General features: G+C 48.5%; 1 protein-coding gene across 2 annotated transcripts in view; it reads right to left on the bottom strand.

The window, feature by feature from the left end:
* Plekhm2 (pleckstrin homology and RUN domain containing M2) overlaps nt 1–10,206 on the bottom strand; it is a 44,429-nt gene extending 34,223 nt beyond the window's left edge. The window contains exon 1 of one of the 2 annotated variants that reach the window (XM_057784592.1): nt 9,814–10,206. In XM_057784592.1, the coding sequence (XP_057640575.1) occupies nt 9,814–9,873 (60 nt within the window). In that variant the 5' untranslated portion in view covers nt 9,874–10,206. The remainder of the gene's footprint in view (nt 1–9,813) is intronic. The other variant, XM_057784593.1, reaches the window with a different exon arrangement.
* Between the last annotated feature and the right edge of the window lie 14,044 nt (nt 10,207–24,250).

Genomic DNA, 24,250 nt, shown 5'->3' with positions numbered 1-24,250 from the left:
GGCTGTCCTGTCAGTGTGTGGTATTGCTGACGGGAAAGGTATGGACACTTGGTTCTGAACAGATTAAATGTAAGGAGCCCACTTGTGGGATCCCCTCTTCCTCTCAGTGGGTCAGGCTGCCTCGTGCCTCTGCAGCCTCCAAACACCCAAAATGCAGCCTTGAGTAAGGCTGAGGGACGTGGCTCAGTAGGCAGGGAGGAAGCTCGCCTAGTGTGCTCAAAGCTTTGGGGTCCAACCCCAGAACACATAAAACTGGGTGAGGCGCTCCATGTGGAGAGAGGGGGATCAGAAACAAGTTCAAAGTCATCCAACAGGGGCTTCCTGAGACCATCTAAGGAAAAAAGCAGACTAAGTGGTTTACCTTTATACGAAATATTGCCTTCCAATACACAACCTTGTATCCTTTCTGCCTTCTCAATCACAATCAAAACTGATTGGAAGCCGGGCGGTGGTGGCGCACACCTTTAATCCAGCACTCGGGAGGCAGAGGCAGGCGGATCTCTGTGAGTTCGAGGCCAGCCTGGTCTACAAGAGCTAGTTCCAGAACAGGAACCAAAAAGCTACAGAGAAACCCTGTCTTGAAAAATCAAAAACAAACAAACAAACAAAAAACTGATTGGAACGAAAGGTACTTGTTTAGATAGGTGTGTTCTCCCTCTTTTTTTTTTCTTTTTTAAGCCTTTCTTGAGATAGGGTCTTATATGCTACAGCTCAAGTTGGCCTCAATCTAGAAGTTTTCTTGCCTCTACCTCCTGAGTGCTAAGATTACAGACATACAACACCATGCCTGACTGCTTCCTTATTTTTTATACTTGGACCCTGCATTCTGACCTTGTCTACACTGACTTTGAAACCATTCCTCCTAAAGTTACCAACAATCTCCACATAGTCAAACTCATAGTTTTTTTGAAAACTGCCATCAATAAACCTGTGGCTTGACACAGTTGGTCCTTCTTCCAAATTTACCACTTTGTTATCATGTGTTGTATTATTTTCTATACCCTATCTGTCCCCTCTAAAAGTTCATTCATACCCCTCTCCATGAAGGTACAAGCAAATCCATTTCTCTCTCTACACCTGTCTGAGCTCCAGACTTAGATTTCTAGCAACCCATTATATATTTCCGCTAAGCAGTCTTATTACCACAGTGAATTTCATAAATCTAAATTTAATATGTTTCTGGTTCAACCTATATTCTTTTTCACTTTCTTAACTCAGTGAAGGGGAGCATCCATATGCACAAACTGGAATCTAAGCAGGCAACCTTTTTAACTGTTTGCATTGGGACAGAGTTAGCAATTTGGATTTTTTTTTTTTTTTTTTTTTGTAATCTAATCGCCATTGGACTGCTTAGAATAGGTGTGTGTGAGGAGGAATGGGCTGATAGAGTGTCGTGGTGCCAGTGGCTAGGGTTACCTCATGCAGACATAAGAGTTCTTACCTTGTAGCAGGGCAGGAGCAAGATCTAGTGAAAGCAGTCCTGTGTCAACACCCTCACAGTGGAGAGGAGACAATGATCTCTTACATTAAATAAAATAACTGAGCAAAGGGCCGGGCCGTGGTGGCGTACGCCTTTAAACCCAGCACTTGGGAGGCAGAGGCAGGTGGATCTCTGTGAGTTCGAGACCAGCCTGGTCTACAAGAGCTAGTTCCAGGACAGGCTCCAAAACCACAGAGAAACCCTGTCTAGAAAAACAAAAAACAAAACAAAACAAAAAAATAACTGAGCAAATAAGTAAATGCGTTGAGTAAAATTGAAGCTAGCTTTTTCAGGCTTGAGACATTTTTTTACAGATACGTAAAAAGGAAGGATAAAATTACCCCATGATGTTAAATGGAAATAGAAAGTTGATATGAAGCCGGGCGGTGGTGGCGCACACCTTTAATCCCAGCACTTGGGAGGCAGAGGCAGGTGAATCTCTGAGTTCGAGACCAGCCTGGTCTACAAGAGCTAGTTCCAGGACAGGCTCCAAAGCCACAGAGAAACCCTGCCTCGAAAAACCAAAAAAAAAAAAAAAAAAAAAAAAAAAAAAAAAAAAAAGAAGAAAGTTGATATGATTGCTTTAAAAGGGAATTATGTGCGTCAATTGAGAGAATGGGTGGTGTACCTGTATGCCTCCACTTCTCACCTCTGGGCACTGAGGGGGATAGAAATGGCCCTTCTATGAGCTATGCTAATGAGCATGCCTGCCTCCGAGACGCTGGACTTCAAGTACTATTCCCCACTAACAGGGAATAGAATGGACTCCAAAAACGAATGCATTTGCATACAGTGAACGGATTTTTAACAAAAATGACAAGACAACTGAATGGGAAGCAACAGTCCTTCCAACAGCTGGAGATCTGACAACCGATGTCTGCACAGAAGCCACACACAGAAGCACCCCACAGCACGGCAAGTGTAACTCTAATGTGTTAACGGTTTATTTTTATTTATTTATTTTTTTTTAGAAATATTTATTTATTTATTATGTACACAATATTCTGTCTGTGTGTATGTCTGCAGGCCAGAGGAGGGCACCAGACCTCATTACAGATGGTTGTGAGCCACCATGTGGTTGCCGGGAATTGAACTCAGGACCTTTGGAAGAGCAGGCAATGCTCTTAACCACTGAGCAACCTTTCCAGCCCCCTGTGTTAATGGTTTAAATGTAAGAATTTGTAAGTACTAAAATATTAAAACTTTTAAAAAAGAAAGAAAGAAAAAACAGAACTTGTGCTAAAACTGATCAGTGACTGTGACTTCCACAAACTGCAGTCAGGACCGTGTGGGTCTCAAATGTGCACAGTTCCTTCCTTGCTCTTCCCTGCCAATGGGTTACTTTGACTTTCTTGGGTCCCACTATTAAACAGCTATCTGGGGCAGACAATAGACTATAGGAAACAGATGCCTTCTTCCCTGTGTGTTTTGCTCAGGTCCCCAGGTAAAACCAACAGACCAGTGAATTTCCAGCCTCGGCTGAGACCTCACCACTACCCTGCCTAACATACGTGTTTGAGACATTCACACACAGGAGGCAGCTAGGAGGATGAGTGGGAGAACAGACTGGCAAGGAGCATCGGCTCACACCCACGAGGACTGCCGCCTAGGCTGGACCAGGGGGCCAGTTCTAGCCGCACTGCAGGGCAGGTTCCAAACGCCACACTGCGGAGCCCCTTCGCCACCAGAGCGGCCACCTGGGAGAACTGTGCAGCAGATGGAGGCCCCCAGTGTTTCCTGTGGGTACGGAATACTGTCAGTTCTGACGGCAACACACACACCAGGACGATGAATAAGGGACGATGAATAAGGGCCGAGATAAGCCCTCCAGCAGGACAAATGGTCTGCCCCATGAGCGACCTCGAAGGGCCAGCCTTCTCCTCCCTACAACATGCACGCTGTTCCTTTCTCGCCATCTTGACCACTGCACCCTCACCCAGTCTGCTGCCAGACCTGACATGTGACAGCCGACAGCAGATGCTCAGTTTTTCTATGACCTTCTTTCAGACCGGGTTCCAAACAGATGAGTTTCCTGGGAGATCACAGAACCACCACAGAACGGAGCCACCCGACTCCTGAGTGCAGGCCTTGGTCTGCCACGGAGCCCACTACTGCCTGCAGGTGGCGTTTCTCTCCGCCCAGGAGCAGGCCTTTCAATATGAATGGCTCTAAGCTAGAACCAAGGCCAGGATGGGATGGGAAGGACCACAATGTCACGCGGCTTGAAATAGAAACCTGATGTCAGAAGAGTCGCATAAAAAGAGAAGTATATTGTAAGCCGAATGGGCAGGGCTCAGGAAAAGCAGGGAATACTTGTCTCACATCTGTTCCTAGGCCTCAGTGGGGTGACCTACAGGGTCGGAGCCGGCCTGCACACTGTGATTACTGCCTGGGGGTCCTTGGGTCCTTCTCAGCCTTTTCTGCAACCAAAGAAAAGGACCCATGGCCAGAGCCACAATCCAGCAGAAGGAAAAGGGAAGCAGCTCACTTGGTAAAATGTGTGCGTGGCTATTATTTATTTAGCTCTTCACCCGGGGCCACTTAAGTCACTGGGGGTTTGTAGAACATTTTCCCTGGAAGCAGACAGAACAAATTGATTTCGAGCAGTGGGCCAGGACTTTCACTAATTTTCAGTGCACTAGCAGGGCAAAGCTATCTGAAGGAGTTAAAAAGTGGGGAAAGGCCAGAGGTGGGAGCACGCGCCTTTAAACCCAGCCGGAGACGCAGGAGGATCTCTGTGAGTTCAAGGCCAGCCTGGTCTACAAAGCAAGTTCCAGGACAGCCGGGAGACATTAGAGACCTGTCTCAAAAAATAAACAGCTGGGCGGTGGTGGCGCACGCCTTTAATCTCAGCACTCCGGAGGCAGAGGCAGGTAGATCTCTGTGAGTTCGAGGTTAGCCTGGTCTACAAAAGCTAGTTCCAGGACAGGAACCAAAAGCTACAGAAAAACCCTGTCTCGAAAATAAAATAAATAAATAAATAAATAAACAAACAAACAAAAGAAAGTCAGGGAAAAACCCACCCCCTAGGACGGCCTCTGCAGCAGCAATGCTCAGCTGGGCTGGGAAACAGCTGCAGCCTGGATCCAGACCCAAGTGGGCCGGGAGGGGGAAGGGGCTCTGGGTGATGGGGGCTTCCGGCTGATGGGGAACTGGGGGGAAGGAGGCCCTCTGAACCTCATTTAGCGGGTGGCAGTCTACCTCAAACCAAGCAGGTGAAGAAGCAGACTGGACCAGCAGCCGCTGTGCTACGATCAATGTCTCATGAATTCATTTGCCCTAATGTTTAAAAAGAGGGAGACACAGGACAGCTACTTTTCATTGTATACTTGAAGTACCTGTGACTTTATTATTAAAAATAATAATCAGAATAATAATTCTGAAAGCAGGGTCTAGGCTAGCCTTAGCTTCATGGCAACTCTCCTGTCCTAGCCTTCTTGCTCCTGAGTACATGTTTTTATCGTTTAAATCTGGCATCTGGCGGGCGGGGAGGGGGGGGTGTTGTCTTGTTTTGTTTGTTTGTTTTTGGTTTGTTTGTTTTTGAGACAGGGTCTGGTATAGCCTAGGCTGGCTTAGAACTCTCTATGTAGCTGAGGATGATCCTGAATTTTGGATCCTCATGCTTTTACCTCCTAGTGCTGGGATTACAGGTGTGCACCCCCACATAGTGCTGGGGATCCAGTCAGGACTTTATGCATGCTAAAGCCTACCACTGAGCTACACCACCAGTTCATATTTTCAGGTGTGTGTATGTGTGGCACATGTATTGTGGTGTGTGTGGTGTATGTGTGGAACATGCACATGTGATGCATGTTTGTGCAGTGTGTATAATATGTGTATGTTTTTGGAACGTGTTGCTCAGCGTATTGTCACAGGCTGCAACGCCAGGGAGGCACTGTTGCCGGAGGCTAGTCTCCTGGGCTACAGGGAGTTTGATCAGGCTACAGTGTGACGCCCTGTCTCTCTTCCTCACTCAAGAAAAGACCTGTTTTCTCAGACTGCGTCTTACTTTTCCCCTTCAGGAGCGATCCGTGCTGAAGCTAGCCTCTCCTGAGTCTTCAGCACACTCTGCCTTAGGCCTGTACAGCACTGGCTAGAACCTGAAAGTCTTCGATAAGACTGGACTAAAAAGTCCTCATCTTTTTTTATTTTATTTATTTTTTGGTTTTTTCGAGACAGGGTTTCTCTGTAGCTTTGGAGCCTGTCCTGGAACTAGTTCTGTAGACCAGGCTGGCCTTGAACTCACAGAGATCCGCCTGCCTCTGCCCCCCGAGTGCTGGGATTAAAGGCGTGCGCCACCCAGCCTGGTTAATTTCTCATCTTCTACTATAAGGTTGCTTCCAGGTGATGGAGACCTTTTCCCATGTGACCTTCCTAGAGCTTAGACCAATGGTTCTCAACCTTCCTAATGCTGCGATCCTCATACAGCTCCTCATGTTGTGGTGACCCCAACCACAAAATTATTTTTGTTGCTACTTCCTAACCACCGTCATTTTGCTATTGCTACTACTAATCATATGTAAATATTTGATATGCGACCTCTGTGGGGGGTGCGACCCACAGGTTGAGAACTGCTGACCTAGAGCAATGAGGCTCACGGGAAGGTACTCACGAACCTAAATATGCTTCATCACCATGTGGTTCACGGTGCCCACACTCACCCCACAAACCTGTAACATAAAGATGCTGCTGCAATACACATGGAATACTTCAGGCCTGGTCACACTCACTCTTCTTGAAAGCGCTCCCCAGCCCGCCTTGACAGGGACTTTTTAGGGTAGACCCATGTGTCCATATATAAACAACGGCTTGGGGACCAAAATTTAGCCTACCTATTTTTATAAAGGTTTGCTGGGATACAGCCTCACCCATCAATTGGTTGCTCTGGGGCTAAAAAGGAAAGATTTGGGTAATTTTCAGTGAAAGCTATGCAGCTTGAAAATACCTCTAAGAAGATTCTTTAAGAAGTTTACAGGAAGCAGGTCATGGTGCCCAAGGTCTATAATTACAGCTATTTTGGAAGCAAAGGCAAGAGGACATAAGTTCAAGAGCAGCCTGGGCAACGTAGTTACACCTGTCTCAGAAAGGTAAAAAAGGAACACTCAGGATGTAGCTCAGTGGGCGGAGCACCTGCCCAGTATCCAGAGGCCCTGGGCTCAATCCTCAGCAACCCACGCCGTGGTGGTGATGCCCACCTGTAATTCCAGTACGTGGGAGGGGGAGGGAGAGATCAAAAGTCCTCGGAGATTCCAGCACTCGGGAGGCAGAGGCAAGGCAGGCGGATCTCTGTGAGTTCAAGGCCAGCCTGGTCCACAAGAGCTAGTTCCAGGACAGGAACCAAGAAGCTACAGAGAAACCCTGTCTCGAAAATCAAAAAAAAAAAAAAAAAAAAAGTCCTCGGAGGTCATTTTTGTCAGCCTGGACTATTAAAAAAAAAAAAAAATAAGGTAAAGACTATTAAAAAAAATAAGGTAAAATAAAACAGCAAAATTAAAAAGGGCTGTGTTTGTAGAACATGGCGGAGAGCTCACAGAACATGCACAAGGCCGTGGAGTCCAGCCCCACCACAGGGAGGAAAGACAAGGAAATGCCGCAGGTCGCACTGGCTGCTGAGACAGTATTTCGGCCTAAGTGTGTGGCAGACATTGCATTGAGCATTGCAGGTATATCATCCCAGGGAACTGAATTCCCATTATAGCATGACTGCTGATGTCAACAGAGCTTCCACGCCTGCTAGCATCATTATGCCCAGTGATAAATCCAGAATCCAAAGCCGAGCCTGGGTCTGTGCGCCTCTGGCCTGTGTGCCAGGCTGCACGGCTTTTCTAGGATGCACATCCTAGCCACATCCAGCAGAACCCTTGATACTTCTGAGATTAAACTGTCTCCCCAGTGTTCTCAGAAGATCACCTAGGGGCTCCCACTTCTTTAGGGATGTTCCTTCAAGCCTGAATAGCTACTTCTTTCTCTCTGAGAATTCTACCAGTTTGTCAAGGTTTAGTTAAGGCTCCCTCTCTCAACCAACACAGAGTCTTGGGAGGCCATGGCTGCGGCTTAAAAGGTTTATTTTCATTATTTTTACTAAGGTGTGTCTCTGTGTGTGGGTATGTGCACACAGTGCAGGTGCCCGAGAACACAGAACAGCCTTGGGTCACGTGGAACTGGAGTGACAAGCAGTAGTGCAGTAGTGAGCCACCCAATGTGGGCAGTGAAATCCCAACTTAGGTCCTCTTGAAAAGCTGCCAGTGCTCTTAGCCGCCAGGCTATCTCTCTACCAACTTTTTTTTTGTTTTTGAGACAGGGTTTCTTTGGAGCCTGTCCTGGAACAAGTTCTTATAGACCAGGCTGACCTTGAACTAACAGAGATCCTCCTGCCTCAGCCTTGCTGGGATTAAAAGCGCCTGCCATCACCGCCCAGCTCCAACTTTTTGTTGTTGTTTTTAATTTAATCCTCTTTTTTTCTTTTCTTTCTTTCTTTCTTTCTTTTTTTTTTTTTTTGGTTTTTCGAGACACGGTTTCTCTGTGGTTTTGGAGCCTGTCCTGGAACTAGCTCTTGTAGACCAGGTTGGTCTCGAACTCACAGAGATCCACCTGCCTCTGCCTCCCAAGTGCTGGGATTAAAGGCGTGCGCCACCACCGTCCCGCCAATCCTCTTTTTCCACCGTGAGTTCTGGGGGTTGAACCCAGGCCATCCAGTTTGCACACCAACTCAGGCTTGCAAGCACTTTTACCGGCTACACCACCTCACCGGGCCTGCCATGGCTGCTCTTAGAGCATAGATGAGACTTGGCCTGCAGAGGCCTCCGTGTCCACTGCTGGAGCTGGACTCTTCTTGTTGTGAGATAGACTATCACCACATAGCTCCAGCTGCCTTCCAAATAAGCAGTCTTATTAGAAGCAGAACTCTTTTTTTATTTATTTTCAAGTGATGGCGTCACTACGTAGCTCTGGCAGCTGTCCTGGAACCAACTATGTAGACCAGGCTGGCCTCAAACTCATAGAAAGCAGCCTTCCTCTGCCTCTGCCTTCCAAGCGCTGGACAAAGTCATGTGACGCTATGCCTGCCCAGCTAGAAGCAGAAGGAACCTTAAAGGAGGCCAGGCATAGTGGTGTGCGCCTTTAATGCTAGCACTTGGGAGGTAGTGTTCGAGGCCAGCCAGGTCTACAAAGCGACTACTAAAAAAAAGAAACGAAGAAAAGAGAAGCAAGAAGAGGTCCAGAGAGATGGCTCAGTGTGTAGAGCACTTGTTACCAAGACTGACAACCTGAGTTTGATGCCTGGAGCTCACATGACCGGAGAGAACCAATTCTCAAAAGTTGTCCCTCTGACCTCCACTCTCCCACCTGGGCATGTGGGCACCCACATATATGGAGATACACACGTTCACATACGCAGAGTAAATAAAATATAATTAAAAAAAAAAGAGCAGAAAAGGAAAGCTAGTTAAATATTTTCGAGTCAGGTGAGACAAGAGTTCAAATAATAAAAACTAAAGAGAAATAAATCTCTTCTGATGGCCCATGTAGGTTTTCGGTGACTAGGAATTCCACCACCTAGCTTGGGATCCTTTTTGGTTTGTGGGTCCTACCTATTACTTTTTGCTTTTGAGACAGGGTCTCACTATGTGGTCCAGGCGCGCCTAGATCTCAGGATTCTGCTTTGGTCTCCTGAGCGCTGGGATGACAGACAGGCACCACCACACCCGAACTTTTGAGACCGGCCTGTCTCCTCACCCGTGTGCATGCCCTTGACAGGTAGTCATTCCTACCAGGAACTGGGGCGGTGACCAACGCTAGCAAACCCCGACGCAAAGCTTATAGTGTCACTCTGTCCCACGACTCACTATCCAAAAAGTGTCACTCTGTCCCACGACTCACTATCCAAAAATACAATCCTAGGCACTTCGGGTCCTCAATCAGAACTCTGCAATGAGCTTTTTCTAAACGGTCATCCCAGAATAGGATGACTTGGGGACTCCCCAGGACGCCAGGCAAGTGCTGGTCCTCGGCCTTTGCCTTGAGTAAGGGTGGATGCAGTCATTCCTCGGGGATGCTCACTGTGTCGGGTCGTCCCCGGAGCTTTCCCGAAGTGTCACCGGCCCCTCTAGGGACGGCAAGGCCGGGTCGGGCACCGGGGAGCTCCGAGAACGCTGACCTCAACTTTGTTTCTTAAAAATAGCTCAGAGGCCGCGGTGCTCCCGGGAGCCGCCCGCTTCGCCTGCAGGGCTGGGGGTCGCCGGGAGGTCGGTGGCAAGGGATCCCAGGCACAGAGGCGACCCGGGGGGTGAGCGACAGGGCCCGGGGAGGGGCCCGAGCCGAAGGAGGCCGCTTACCTTCTTCACCGACAGCGAGATGTTCTCCAGGATTCGGTCCTTCACCTCCCGCGGCTCCATGGCGCCGCCGCCGCCGCCCCGTCGCCGCTTCCCGCGCCGGGCGCCCGGGGCCGCCGCCAACCGCTGCCGCCGGCCGTGCGGGGACTCCGTGGTGCCGGCCGCGGGCCCCGGCGCCCGCCGCCCTCGCTTCGCCTCGCCCGGGCCTCGCTCCGCCGCCGCCGCCTCCCGAGCGCGGAGCCGGGAAGGAGACGCGGGCTGTGCGCGGCGGCAGGAACTGATGTCAGTCGGGGCGGCGCCAGCACCGGCCGGGAGGGACGGCGGGGACCGGGCGGGCCCGCCTCCTCCGAGTCCCGGGCCGGCGGAGATCTGCGAGCTCCGGGACTCGGGGTCGCGGAGACCTGGGGACCTGGAGACCCGGGGACCCAGGAGGGATCACACAACTCGGATCACACAGACCCAGGACCTCATAGAGCTGGCATCGCATAGACCCGGGGACTCCTAGACCCGGCATCCCTGAGCCTCGGACCTTGTCTCTCCGCCCCTCCCACAACCGCCTTACTCCGGCACAACACCGCAGAGACACCGTGTTATTCCCCGCCCCCGCAACAAGGCCCTCCCTGTTCAGGTCTGGGAACCCGCATAACTCCTTAGAGATCACCCCCTCCCTCTTTACCCCCATCCCCCTCCCCCACAACATTCAAAGACCCTCCTCCTAGGATCTCTGTCCAACTCCTTGGAGACCCCCACTCAGGACCAGCGCAGATAGCGCCCCTCCCCCATCACAAATCTGGCATTCCTCACCCTTGCCCACAGGGGACGCCAGACATATCCGCACGCCTGAGACTCTATAGCTAAGGCCTGGCCAGTCAGAAACACCTACCCAGAGTTCAGGGGTTCAGATGGCATAGAGGCTCCAGGACCCAAACTTGGCCCTGACTCCAGAGCTCAACCCTCCATCCTCCCCAACATTCCAACGGATCATCTTCGAAGTCCGGTCCTCAACTTCAGGTCATTGCAAATCCCTGGTGGCTCTCCTACTTCCAAAACAGCCGTGTTTCCCAAGCAGCCTTCATACCTTCTGTCCCGGCAGCTTTATGTCAGCTCAACACAGGGACACAAGCTAGGCTCATCGGAAAGGAGGGAACCTCAATTAAGAAAAGGCCTCCTAACCCGGTGGTGGTGGCGCATGCCTTTAATCTCAGCACTCGGGAGGCAGAGGCGGGCAGATCTCTATGAGTTTGAGGCCAACTAGTTCCAGGACAGGCACCAAAGCTACAGAGAAACCTTGTCTCGAAGAAGAAAAGAAAGAAAGGAAGGAAGGAAGGAAAGAAGGAAGGAAGGAAGGAAGGAAGGAAGGAAGGAAGGAAGGAAGGAAGGAAGGAAAGAAAGAAAGAAAGAAAGAAAGAAAGAAAGAAAGAAAGAAAGAAAGAAAGAAAGAAAGAAAAGGCCTCCATAAGATCGCTATAGGCAAGCCTGCAGGGCATTTTCTTAATTAGTTAGCCAGTGAGCAGCACCCTCCATGGCCTCTGCCCCAGCCCCTGCCTGTTTGAGTTCTTGCCTTGGCATTCCTCTATGGACTGTAATTCAGGATATATAAGCCAAATAAGCCCTTTCCTCCCCAAGCATCTTTGATCCCCGTTTTTCATGTTTCATCACAGCAGTAGAAAAGCTAACTAAGACACTTACACCCTATGCTGCTAAGGGCTTCGCTCCCTCAGCCTGAGAACCATAACACATACCCTACCCCAAACTCACCAACTCTACACTTGGGGTCTGTCTCCTACCCTGTGTCACTTCTCTAAGTCTGATCCCCAAATAAACACGTCTTCACAGAGCTATACGTCCATTCTTTAGATACTTATTTTTCAACAGTGTCTGCTCAGGCTAACTCACCGCCAAAGTCCTCCTTGAAGCACCAATCCTATAACCTTTGAACAGAGGACCCCACCCTTTCCTTGACCGCCAAAGGGAGACCAAAGATGGTGATAGTTTTGTTTCCTAGGAGTGGATAAGGGGAAAAAAATAAACTCTGCAAAGGGAAAGGGAATCTGGGATTCCGCTTGGGGCTAGTGGTGGCAGGGTCCCCAGTACTAAGAAACTAGGTGTTAGCCAGAGAGCACACAGCTGTTATTGATTGGCAGGACGATCAGGAGTTAACAAACCATTCTCAGCTATATAGAGAGGTGAGTTGTAGGCCAGCCTGGGCTACATGACACCCTGTCTCAAACAACCAAACCAAAACAACAACAAAAAACCCAGGCGAAAACATTAGGCCATGCCTATAAGTCCAGTGCTGTTTTGTTTTGCTTTGGTTTTTTGAGACAAGTCTCACTCTGTGGCCCTAGCTACCCTGAACTCACTCTGTAGACCAGGCTGACCTTAAACTCACAGAGATCTGTCTGCCTCTGCTTCCCCAGTTCTGTGATCAAGGATATGTACAACCACACCAGTAGATCCAGGACTAGTTTTTGAGCCACGGTCTCACAACCCTTCCTGGCCTTGAACTTGAGGCAATCCTCCTGCCTCAGACTCCAAGTATTGAGACACACATCACCAGGATCAGCCTGAAATAAGTGTTTTCCATAGAATCTAGACTACAACTCCAGGAATCACTCAGAAGTTTTTCTGAACCCGGACCTGTTTTATGTTGTTGTAGGTTGTTCTAACAGGCCACCCTAAGGGTTTGGTCTAACCTTTAGAAGAAAAGTAGAGTCTCTAGAACAACTGAAGCCAGGGAGTTTTAAATTTGTTTTGAATCCAAGAAAAACAGAGTCGCCATGGAACTGGGTAAAGGGCAAAAGAGTTGGGGATCAAGGTTGCATTTGTTGCCCAAGTAAAGAAAAGATTGAGGGCAGAAGACATGTTACATTAACGATAAAGAAAGAGACAGATGCCCAGAGGTGTTTGTGGTAAGGAGAAGGAAGATTAGTCTGAATGAATGACTCCCTTCCCCATCCCTCCTAGCTAGGGTGCCTACAGGCCCCAGCCTATGAGTTGCAGGCCTGGCTCTTCAGAACTGCTCAGACCAAAGTATAAGCTATGAGCTATGTGGTTATTCCCGGCTATTAAACGTCAAGTCAGCTGCTCAGCACCATGCTCCAACAAATGCCTCTTCATGTTTTGAACTCAGGACAGATGTGTGTGTGTGTGTGTGTGTGTGTGTGTGATGCTTAGGAACCATGTCATGCTTAGCAACACTATCCTTCTTTGAGACAAAGTCTCTCATTGGCCTGCCACTCACCAATTAGTCTAAATTGCTCTGTGCGCCTGGGTGCCCAGCTATGGGATTAGAATGAGTCACAGTGCCTGGAACTGGGGAAGGGGGCAGTGTCCTTACACAGGCAAGTGTTTTGCTAACACGCCACACCCCACCTCCCCCCAAGCCCCACCTCACCTCCCCGCCCCCTTTTGTTTGTTTTAAAAGAGTATTTCATACAGCCCAGGCTCTACTTGAACTCCTTGCGGCTGAGGAATACTTAAACTGGAGTGGCAGGTCTGTGCCATCACAACCAATTTATATGGCACTAGATGGGAGTCGGGGCTTTGGGCCAGAGAGATGGCTCCGTAGTTCGGAGTGTTTGCTTCGCTCATAGAGGACGTGGAGATGCGTTCCCAGCACCCCTACTGGCTTATAATGACCTGTAACTCCAGCTCAGGAGGTCTGGTTCCCTCTTCTGATCTCCCCATACATAAGTAATTAAAAAAACAACAACAATAAAACAAACAGGTGTGGTGGCCGACACCTTTAATTCCAACACTAGGAGGGAGGCAGAGGCAGGCAGATCTCTAGATGAGTTCGAGGCCAACCTGGTCTACATAGGGAGTTCTAGGCCAGCCAGGACTACGGAGTAAGACCTTGTCTTAAAAAAAATAAAATAAATACTCCAAAATCACAGAGAAACCCTGTCTCGAAAAAACAAAAATAAAAATAAATAAAAATAAAATAAATAAAAAGTATAAACAAAAATAAAATACAAAAGATAGCGGGCCAGGGCTCTGTGCAGGCTAGGCAGACATTCTACCAACTGAGAATGTCCAGTAACAGGTATTTTCATTCTGGCCATGTGCTGAGATTGTCCACCTCCTCTGTTACGGGAAAGGTGGTGGCATTTCTGCTATGCTGTCGCACCTGTTGGAGGATTACGGTCCCAAACAACGGTTTACAGCTTTTGGAGGAGCACATGTTCTCTGCCCACCAGCTTCCCAAGGTGTTCTGGGGTAAGTGTGTGTCTAGGAGGAAAGGAACACGCTTAGTCTGACAGGACCTTCTGACTGAAAAGAGACCACACACGTGTTCATGAGCAGCCCACTGCACCATGCTTGGGGTGCCCTGTCACAAACAGGGTGCCTGAAGAGATGGCTCAGCACCAGCTACTCTTCTGGAGGACCTGGGTTTGATTCCCCACAGCCACATGGTGGTTCATAAACATCTTTTAGCTGCCCTTTCCAGGGAACCCGAAATCTTCTGGCCTCTAGGGGCACCAAGCACGCACGTGGTGCAGAGACACACAGGCAAAACATCATACACATAAAAAAAAAAAAAAAAAAAAAAAAAAAAAAGATTAAAAATAAATATAAAAAAATGGCGACTCTGGGAAACACAGGCATCCTACTGCTGGGAATCACGAAGCTGGAAATGAAATGCCATTCTTTTATTACACAACACTTCCCTGTCACGTGAGCAGCTCATGAGACTCTGAGTCAAAAGCATCAAAAACCCAAAGCCTGTGCTGATTCATGCCAGGGCCTCAGGCAAGACACTTGCCCTGGTTTCCAAATCAGTGGCACAGACAAAAGGATTTCAAAGCCAGCTTTCGGGGCGCAAGCCAGCTGTCGGGGCGCAAGCCTGGAGTTCCAGCACTTGGGAAGTAGAGACGGGAAGATCGTCCTCAACTTCATAGAATTGGAGGAGGCCTCCTGTCTCAAAAGAGAGACGTCTCAGTGATTAAGAGCACTGGATTCAGATTCCAACACCCCCATGGAACTTACAACTATTGGTAATCCAGCCCCGGGCATCTGGTGCCCTCTGGCCTCCTTGGGTACTAGGAACGCAGGTGATACGTAGACACATGTGCAGATAAAAGACTCATATATAAAAATAAATAAATAAAAAGAGATGAATCCCTCCCTTTCTTCCCGACTCTAGACAATTATGTTTGTGTTTAGAGGAATCACTTTCTCGGCCAGCACTGGCGAAGCTGTTTGAGCCCTACCAGAGAGGGGACAGAGGGACAGGCTGGTTCTAGGTCCCCCATTCTGCACTGTATCCAGAAGTGGACTGGACAAACTGAAGGAAGGCAGTTTTGTCTAGGGCATTTGAATATGTGAGTTTCTCTCCTGGCCCTCTGACACATACTCCCCTGACACAGCAAGTTTATAGTCTTGTTCTCTGCAACGCTGGGTATTTAGTGCTAGGCAAATACTCTCCTGCCTCAGCATTACAAAACCAAATAAACCCAAAACACAGGGGTTGGGGTTGCAGCTCAGTTGGTAGTGAGAGTACTGGTCCAGTAGGCAGGAGGTGCTGGGTTTGAGCTCATGCACTTGATAAACTAAGTACGGTGGTGCATACCTGCAATGCTAGCACTAAGGAGGTGGAGGCACGGGGTTCACTCTCAGTTCCATCTCTTTCTTGGCCAGCCTAGGGTATAGAAGACCTGCTTAAAATGAGTGAATAAGTAAGCACATCACTTAGGAGCCCTGAAATAGAGATGGAAGGGTTTTGAGACTCCCAGGTGGTGTGGCGCACGCCTTTAGTCCCAACACTCGGGAGGCAGAGGCGGGCGGATTTCTGTGAGTTTGAGGCCAGCTTGGTCTACAGAGCAAGTCCTAGGACAACCAGGACACACAGAAACCCTGTCTTGGAAAAAGTCAACCAACCAACCAACCGACCAAGCAAGAAAACTCAACTCCAAACAGTTCTGCAGCTGGGAGTGGTGGTACAGCCTGGTAATCCCAGCACTCGGGAGGTAGGAGCACAGGAGTCCAGCTCAAGGCCCCTCTCAGCTACACAGCCATGGTGAGGCCAGGATATGATTCATACAGCCCTATGTCAGAGAACAAAACACAGCTGGTCTCAATCGGGAGTCTCGGTTTCGGAGCAGAGCTGGGAGTCAAGTCTGCTGCTCCCTGATCAGATGTGACAGTACTGATGCTCTGTGACAGAAATGGTGTTAAGCCAATCCCCAAGAGACTCTGGCGCTGTCTGACCTGGAATTTAGTGCAATCTTAATCCATGCTGGGAAAACAGGTGTGGAGACTCCACAGCTTTGAGGCACGAGCTTCATTATATGTCGCTGGGATTTCTGTTGTGTGGACGGGTGATGGTTTCTGTCCCCACCCCCCACCCCCAGTTTGCCTTACTTCCACTATCTCAAGCAAAGTAAAAGACTGGGCAATTTAAGAACCCCATAAAGAAATCAGAGGTGGTGGTGCACACCTTTAATCCCAGCACTCAGGAAGTAGAGGCAGGCAGATCTTTGTGAGTTCCAGGCCAGCCAGGGCTACACAGAGAAACCCTTTAAGACAGGGTTTTCAATGTCCTAGCTAGCTACGTTGGCATGGGCCTTTCACCCTCAGCACTCAAGGGGCTGAGGCAGGATCAGGTTTGAGTCCAGCTTGGGGTATATACCCATACCCTGGTATGCCCGTACACACACACCACAGAATAAATGTAACGAAAGAATTAACCCCCCCACACACAAAGCAAACACATAGATTATACTTCATAGCCCCCCCTTTTTTTTAAACAAAATTATTTAACTTTATGTACATTGTTATGATTCCCTGAAACTGGAGTTACAGTTGTGAGCTGCCATGTGGGTGCTGGGAACTGAACCCAGGTCCTTTGGAAGAGCAGTCAGTGCTCTTAACCGCTGAGCCACCTCTCCAGCTCTATTTATTTATTGATTTATTCATTCTGGCTTTTCGAGACAGATTTTCTTACAGTCCTGGCTGTCCTAGAACTCTAGAACTCCCTCTGTAGACCAGGCTGGCCAGGTCTTAAGCTTGGGCTTAAAGGCGAGTGCCACCACCCGGCTTCATAGCTCCTCTTAAAAGTCCGCTGTGGTCACATGACCCAGCAAACACTGGCTTGACTTGAAATGAATGTATGTCCGCAAGAAGTCACCAGCTTCTGCAAGAGCCACTTGGCATCTCACATCTCTGAACCAGTGACCTCACACCTAAGAAGTGTGTTCTTTGGCCGGCTATCAGCTAAGCATCTTCTATGTCGTAACCTGTTCGATCCTTACAATCTGCCTCCTCTTGTCTATGGTACGTGTGCACATGTGAGCATGCACATGTGGGTCAGAGGTCCACACTTCCTTGATCAGTCTTCGCGTCATCTTTGGAGAGATTTTCAACTGGTTAGGCTGGGAAGCCAGTGAACCCTGGGGACTGGCCAGCCTCTGCCATGCTGCCTGAGGAGCCTGGCCTTTTCTCATGTGGGCCCTGAGATAGGAACTTGTGAAGCACACACTTTACCAATGGAGCCAACTTCCCCCCTTTTAAAAATAATTTATTTTATGTGCATTGGTGTGACGGTATCAGTTCCCCTGGAACTAGAGTTACAGTTGTGAGCCGCCATGTGGATGCTGCAATTGAACCCAGGAACTCTGGAAGAGCAGCCAGTGTTCTTAACTGCTGAACCATCTCTAAAGTTTTTTTTTCTTTTTTTTTGCGAGGGCAGGGGTTGAGACAGGGTTACTATGTAGCATTTGGAGCCTGTTGTGGAACTCCCTCTGTAGACCAGGCTGGTGGCCTGGAACTCTCAGATCCGCCTGCCTGCCTCTGCCTCCTGAGTCCCCAGCCCTTTAAGTCTATTAACAGCAAAGCTGGACTATACCAAGCAGCGAGGCTCCAGTTCTCAACCCCCCACTTTTTTTTTTTTAAGATTTATTAAGTATACAGTGTTTTGCTTGCATGTACACCTGCATGCCAGAAGGCGGCACCATTACAGATGGCTGTGAGCCACCATGTGGGTACTGGGACTTGAACTCAGGACCTCTAGAAGAGCAGCCAGTGCTCTTAACCACTGAGCCATCTCTCCAGCCCATGCTGCGTCCCTTTAACACAGTTCAAGTTGTAGAGACCCCCAACCATAAAATTTTCATTGCTACAGTTATTTCATAACTGTAAATTTTGATACTGTTATGAATCATAATGCGAATGTTTTCCCACGGCTTTAGGTGACCCAATGAAGGGTTGTTTGGTGCCCCAAAGGGTCGGAACCCACAGGCTGATACCCACTGCCAGTGTTGTCTATTATTTTGCACCAACCAACAACATGCTCATCTTATATCCACAGGGAGCAGATCCCCAGCAACCTAAGTCAGCTTCGTGGCTGCTCATTCCTTCTGGAACACAGTGCAAGAAACACTGCCCCAGTACCTGGGCAGAAGCAATTTCAAAGGCTGGTAGGAAAAAGGGCTGGAGCGAAGAGCCATCTCAATTGAAAAGAACAGATCAAACACAGCTTCTTATGATAAAAACTTTATTATCTTAAATATCAAAGGTTTTACACATCACGTTTTCTTCAGAAAATTCCTATTAAAGAAGAAAAATAAAATAAAGTGTTTGGATTATTTAGGGCTGACTTATATTTCAAAGTGTGACCAAAAAAAAAAAAAAAAAAAAGAAAAGAAAATCAAACTCAAAGGCATCTAGTGCGTCCAGCTGCAGACAGGTCCTAACCAGTGGCACAAGACCAACTCTGTGATGACTGAGCACAGCTCCCACAAATTCTGTCTTCCTGCTCTCAAAGCATGCGTATGTGACTGGACCACTGGTAAGCAGATTGGGCCAACCAGCCTCGCTTCAAGAAAAGCCAGGACACCTTGTGACACACAGGTGCAAGATGCAGCAAAGCAGGCTTCCCAGTCACGGCCTGCCAAGTGGGGCAGGAAACCACTGAACAAGCCTCTGCTAGGGGTTGAAGCCACTACCCAACTCACCATGAAGAGATCCGGATACAAATGCACAATTAGTCTCTAATAAGATGTGTGACAGAGCAGATTCGATTTACACAAAGGATTCCCCTGGTGTCTGTCGCCAGAACTATAGGTGTGCAGGGCAGGGAAGAACACGCGCCTAAGCACTGGGGTGGAATGGTGCGAGCCCATGTGTCTCCCAGGCTCTACGGTCCAGTCAAGGAGCCTGTAAACACAGATCTGGCTGGCTCACGAGGGAACACAGATCTACTCTGCACGTCACTGATATTTAAGTCTGTAGGTTGTGGGCTACCAAATTCTAAGTACAATCACTGCCCATCACTTGAACAGGCCCAGGGAAAATGCCCCTTACCCAAATTAGCCACTCAAAACCGTCTTAGGTTGTTTACTTAGCACAGCTCTGTAAGAAGCAATCTGATCTTGCACTCCATGCCAACTCCTGATCTGTGGTTCAAACTTTGCAGGTAAAGAAACTCCTATGTTCTGAGCTATTTTCTTGGCAATTTCCCTAGCTAGTGTCCTAAAACTTAGCAGCCCCCCCCCCACTTCACACAGCCCCTCCTCACCAGTGCCCCAGTCTTAATCACTGGTTAACTTTTGAGTGTGTTTCCTAACAGTCACTAACACGCGACTCTCCTACGCTTCAGGAATGCACACGCTGGGCTATCTCAGAGGGTTGGAGAATGTCTTGCAGAACATGCAGAGTTCTGCAAAGCAACGCTGCCTGCCATCCCACCGACTACTCTTTCTGCTCTGCGTTTCCAGTTCCACACTGCACTCGGCCGCCTTAAATAGCGTACCGCAGAGGCCTCTGCCGAGCTCTGCTCTCCCAGATGGTCGTGCCGTGCTCACCAGCGGGCGGAGGATGCCACACACCCACCCGAATCAGTGTGGCATCCATACTCAGGGAAGGAAAGGTAATTGATTCCTCTCCTGCCTGCTCCTTTCTGGTCAACAGCATTACACATTGATCCCTCAGCATCTTTTCAGTTATTTCTACTAAATTTTCAGTTAAAACTATTTTTTCTTTGCAGTGCTGGGGTGGGGGTCACACCCAGGGCCTTGTACATGCCAGGCAAGTGTTCTACAAAAACCCTCCCCCCACTTTTTGGAGACAAGGTTTCATGTAACCAAAGCTGGCCTGAAACTCAAGATGTAGTCAAGAATGACCTTGAACTTCTGATCCTCTCGCCTCTACTTCTCCAGGCTGGGGTTACCTGCACCTGCACGTGTCACACTCGGGTCACGCAGTGTGGGCTACATTCCCCTACATCCCCAATCCATTTTTATTTCCACTCATTTTGAGACGGTTTCTCCTCATAGTCCAGACTGGCCTTGCATTTACAGCTTAAAGGTGTATGCCACCACATCCAGCCCCTAACTGTTTAAACAAAACAAACAAAACTAAGCATTTTAAAATATAACTCTAGGTTTACAGCATCTGATTCCATTGTGGCCTTGATTTTTTTCCCAGTCAGTTCTAAACTACAACCAAGTATATTTAAAAATGAAAGCAGGCTATGCAGACATCATAAAATGTGCCTATAACCTCTTAATCCCATCTGCTTGAGGATTACTAGTTCAAGGTCAGCCTGAGCTACATTAAATCTCTTCTCAAAAACAAAAGCATGCCAATAGGTAAAAACAGTTCTTAGTTAAACCTTGCCTCATGTCTCTCCTAGACTGAAGGCTTCTAAGGCCAGGCTCCAGTCTGGGTCAGGTGCCGCTGAGCTCCCAGGCTTCAGGGCTACTCAATGTTTGATGATCAATGGGCTCTTGTCCATACTGCACAGCCTGATAGGAGGAACTGACTTCTTATCTAGAATGTAAGATTTGATTTCTCTCTCTCTCTCTTTTTTTTTTTTTTTTTGGTTTTTCGAGACAGGGTTTCTCTGTGGCTTTGGAGCCTGTCCTGGAACTAGCTATTGTAGACCAGGCTGGTCTCAAACTCAGAGATTCACCTGCCTCTGCTTCCCAAGTGCTGGGATTAAAGGTGTGTGCCACCACCGCCCGGCTTGATTTCTCTTAAAAGCACAAAACAGAAAATCTTTGAAACACGAAGAAACCATTTTTGGTATACAGGATGCAGAAACTCCTATCTGTGGAGACCCAATGTTTGATGCAGGGTAAGAGTGAATCAAAGTGGCAACGAGCCAGGGACCACACCCTGTGGCCAGCCTTCTCCTGGAGAGCTGCCCTCTGACTTCTCCCTGATACTCCCAATATGTGATGCTTCTGCTAGTCAAAAACAATTAAGGCACAAAAGAAAAGCAAGTGCATCCAAGGCTCACCCCGAAGTCCCTCCTGCGGCTCTGCCAACATTCAGGGGATTAGGCAACGCACGCACAGGAGCTCAGTGCCAGCCCTCAGGGACTGCTGAGTTGACTTTCTGCTGTCAAAGAGGAACTCATTCCCAGGAAACACAAAATGCTATCTTACATTAACTACTGAGATGAGAAGCCTTCATTCTCCAGGAGGGAAGTACATGGTAACCTTTGTCTTTCTAGTCAGCCACAGGCTCCTGCATCACCAGCCAGTTCAGCCACATCGGTCACGCTCATCACAGGTAGCAATCGGAATGCACTGAGTGAATTGGGCATGGTGGCGTGAGCCTATAATCCCAGCATTCTAGAGGCTGAGGCAGAAGAACTGCCATGAGTTTGAGGCCAGCCTGGGCTATGGCAAGATCCTATCTCAAAAAACAAAAACAAAAGAACAACAACAAAAAAACATACAACAAGGAGATTTGCCTTGACTCTCCTGCATAGCTATTTGCAAGGCAGTTTACTATATACATGGTAGGAAGAAAAGCCGCCAGATGTGCAGGCATCTGTAGACACAGAAGCTGCTTTTCGACCTATGCAGAATATTTGTCAATCACCTTCTATATGATAGCTTACATATTTATTTATAGACATGAGCTGAAAAGTTGAAACAGATTCTTATGGCTTTCGCTGGAGACAGAAAGCTGTAGAGAGGGACGAACAGGCAGACACTACACAAGCTGGTTATGAAATCCTTCCTCTTGCCAGAGAAATGCTTTGGGTAGACACCGCAGTCAGAGGGGCTGGGATCTTCACCACGGAGCCCAAACTGTGGGATGAAGGCTTATGGCGGTCTCAAGGCCTGAACTAGCACATCCAAAGGGCCAAAGCTCCAGCTGCAGCTGCGCTGTCTGGCTACCAAGCCCCTTCTGCACACCAGCTTCAGCACAAGTCTTACAAGAAAATCCTCTTTGGTGCATAAATGGAGATCAGCACTGGAGGTAAGTGCCGACATGTTTGGTAAAGGAGCTGCCCCTTGTGGTTATGGCTGTAGTCCGACACGCTCCACACTAGGATGTACGATCATGTGGTCTAACCCTGGGGAGTCAGCTAAGTGAAATCTGACAATGAAGGTCCACTGGGGTCACATCCTTTCGTGTCCCCTGTTCTATGACTGCTCAATTTAATTCAGTCAGTCAATTCCTAACTTTAGTTTCCTATTAATGTCAGAAAAAAGACACCCCCCCCTTTGTTTTTACACAGGATTTCACTAATGTAGCTCTGGGTGGCCTTGAACTCGCAGAGATCTGCCTGCCTCCTGGGGTTAAAGGTGTATGCCAGCATCCCTGGTCTTTTATTTATTCTTGACAAGAGTTTAAAACTCAAAAGTAACTATGCTGAAAAGTAATGACCTAAAGGAATGAAGTATTTGGCGAGTGAGCTAAGCTTCGTCCAAGGATTCCGAAGGACCATCTGGTCTATCAGCTTGCTTCCAAAAATGAACATACATGACATGTAGAGTCATTAAAAGCTACTGTAGTGAAATCTTCTCCAGACCGGTATCTGACACCGCCTAGGGCTCTCTCCCATCATCCATGTAAAAAAAATCAGTGGCCAAACCACTGGTCTTGCATGCCAGTTCCTCTGTTCAGAAGGCCTTCTGGGGTGCGGGTGGGGGGCAGTAGTGGCTGTCTGTCATCAGTACCTTCTCTACATACCCCACCCTGTGGCCCCAAAGATTTGTAACCCTAAAATATACCCCACCCCCAAAGCAAACACCAGGCCTCAGTATGTTGCTCTTGATCTTTTAGCCACGACTCTACGCCGGGCAAGAGCCCCTGGGAGCAGGTTCCCAGTGTCACACGCTCATCTTTGGTGCGACAAGGGCAGACAGGCTGTGCTTGTCTGAAACAAAGAACTTCTCGGCTAGCCTGATGTTCTGAGTGCCTAATGGAGAAGGGAAAACACAAGGCCACCCAGCAACCACTTCCAAACTCCAGAAAGGGTCATGGTACTGTGTGTGACCTGCCATCGTGTCGCTGGAGTGAGTATTGACGCACAAGCAGCGTGGCAAAAAGAAATGGACCAGAGAACAGACCCCTGTAAGTGCCCTGAAGTTTCACCAACTCCTGAGATATGAACCCATCTGCGCTCAATACTTCAATTCTGATGGAAAGAACAAGCTTGAGAGAGAGAGGAGAAGAGAGAGTGGACTTTAGACACAAATCAGTTAGTGCTAAGTCCAGAAACCGATTTCAAACTCTCACCAGGAATCAGGAATTATCCTCAAGATCCTTTTCGAGAAAAGCAAGATTCCAGATTCCTGCCAGACATCTAAGACAACAGTTTATGTTCCAGGAAAGGATGCTTTCAGCACTATCTGGAGGGATTATTGCACAGTGGGGCCCACAGAACGACCTACAAGGCGAGAACTCACACTAAAAAGGCCACGGTAAACGCATCTCCGCATTCCGCCCCACTCTAACTCAACGTGGTGAACACAAACATGGATCCTGCTTAGAAAACAAACTCCTGAGGAAAGAAAGGGATGGAACTGTACCAAGGCCACTCGTCAGAACTTCGGTTGTACCCACTGCCATGAAGGACACTCACAGAATGATCAGTCTAAGCACCAAGAGGACCAGGGACGAAGGTTCTAACTCAGTCTCGCTCAGCTCAGAGTGAGCATGGGAAGACCTTCCCAGCAGGTGTGTTTTAGAAGCTAGGCTCCTGGCAGCTGACCATTGGCCACTGAGGGCTGGGGTGTCAGTGAGATGCCCCAAGCCCTATATCTAGTTCATTCCAGTGTTTTTTATCTCTTACTCACAGTCCTTGACATTTGCAAATGGAATTATGATCAGTTTTTCCCCTTCCCTTTTTTAATACAAGTAGCACCGTGTTCACTCTAATGTGAATCCCCCATGCCCCACCCACCATCATAAAGGTATCTGGCCAATGAAACCATGCAGCAGTCTATGAAGCACAAGACAGCCCAAGTTTTAAGCCCTCCCGCTCACCCTATTTAAATGTCAACCCTGAGCACACAAATCAAAACATACAACTCCAGGAGTTATGGAATTCTCCTCCAGCTTCCCGTTACAAGCCACATTCTGCACACAGCACAGCCAGAGCCACAGTCGGCGGCTGGCCTGTTCCTAGCTGCATGGGTGGCAGGGTTCTTGTGCCTCCTGCTTTCAAAGCATTCACTCATCTAAAATGGTA

Source organism: Chionomys nivalis, chromosome 11 (assembly GCF_950005125.1).
Source record: "Chionomys nivalis chromosome 11, mChiNiv1.1, whole genome shotgun sequence".
NCBI classification, from domain to species: domain Eukaryota; kingdom Metazoa; phylum Chordata; class Mammalia; order Rodentia; family Cricetidae; genus Chionomys; species Chionomys nivalis.
The sequence above is the reverse complement of the archived record's forward strand: the minus strand, read 5'-3'. Positions and strand labels throughout refer to the sequence as shown.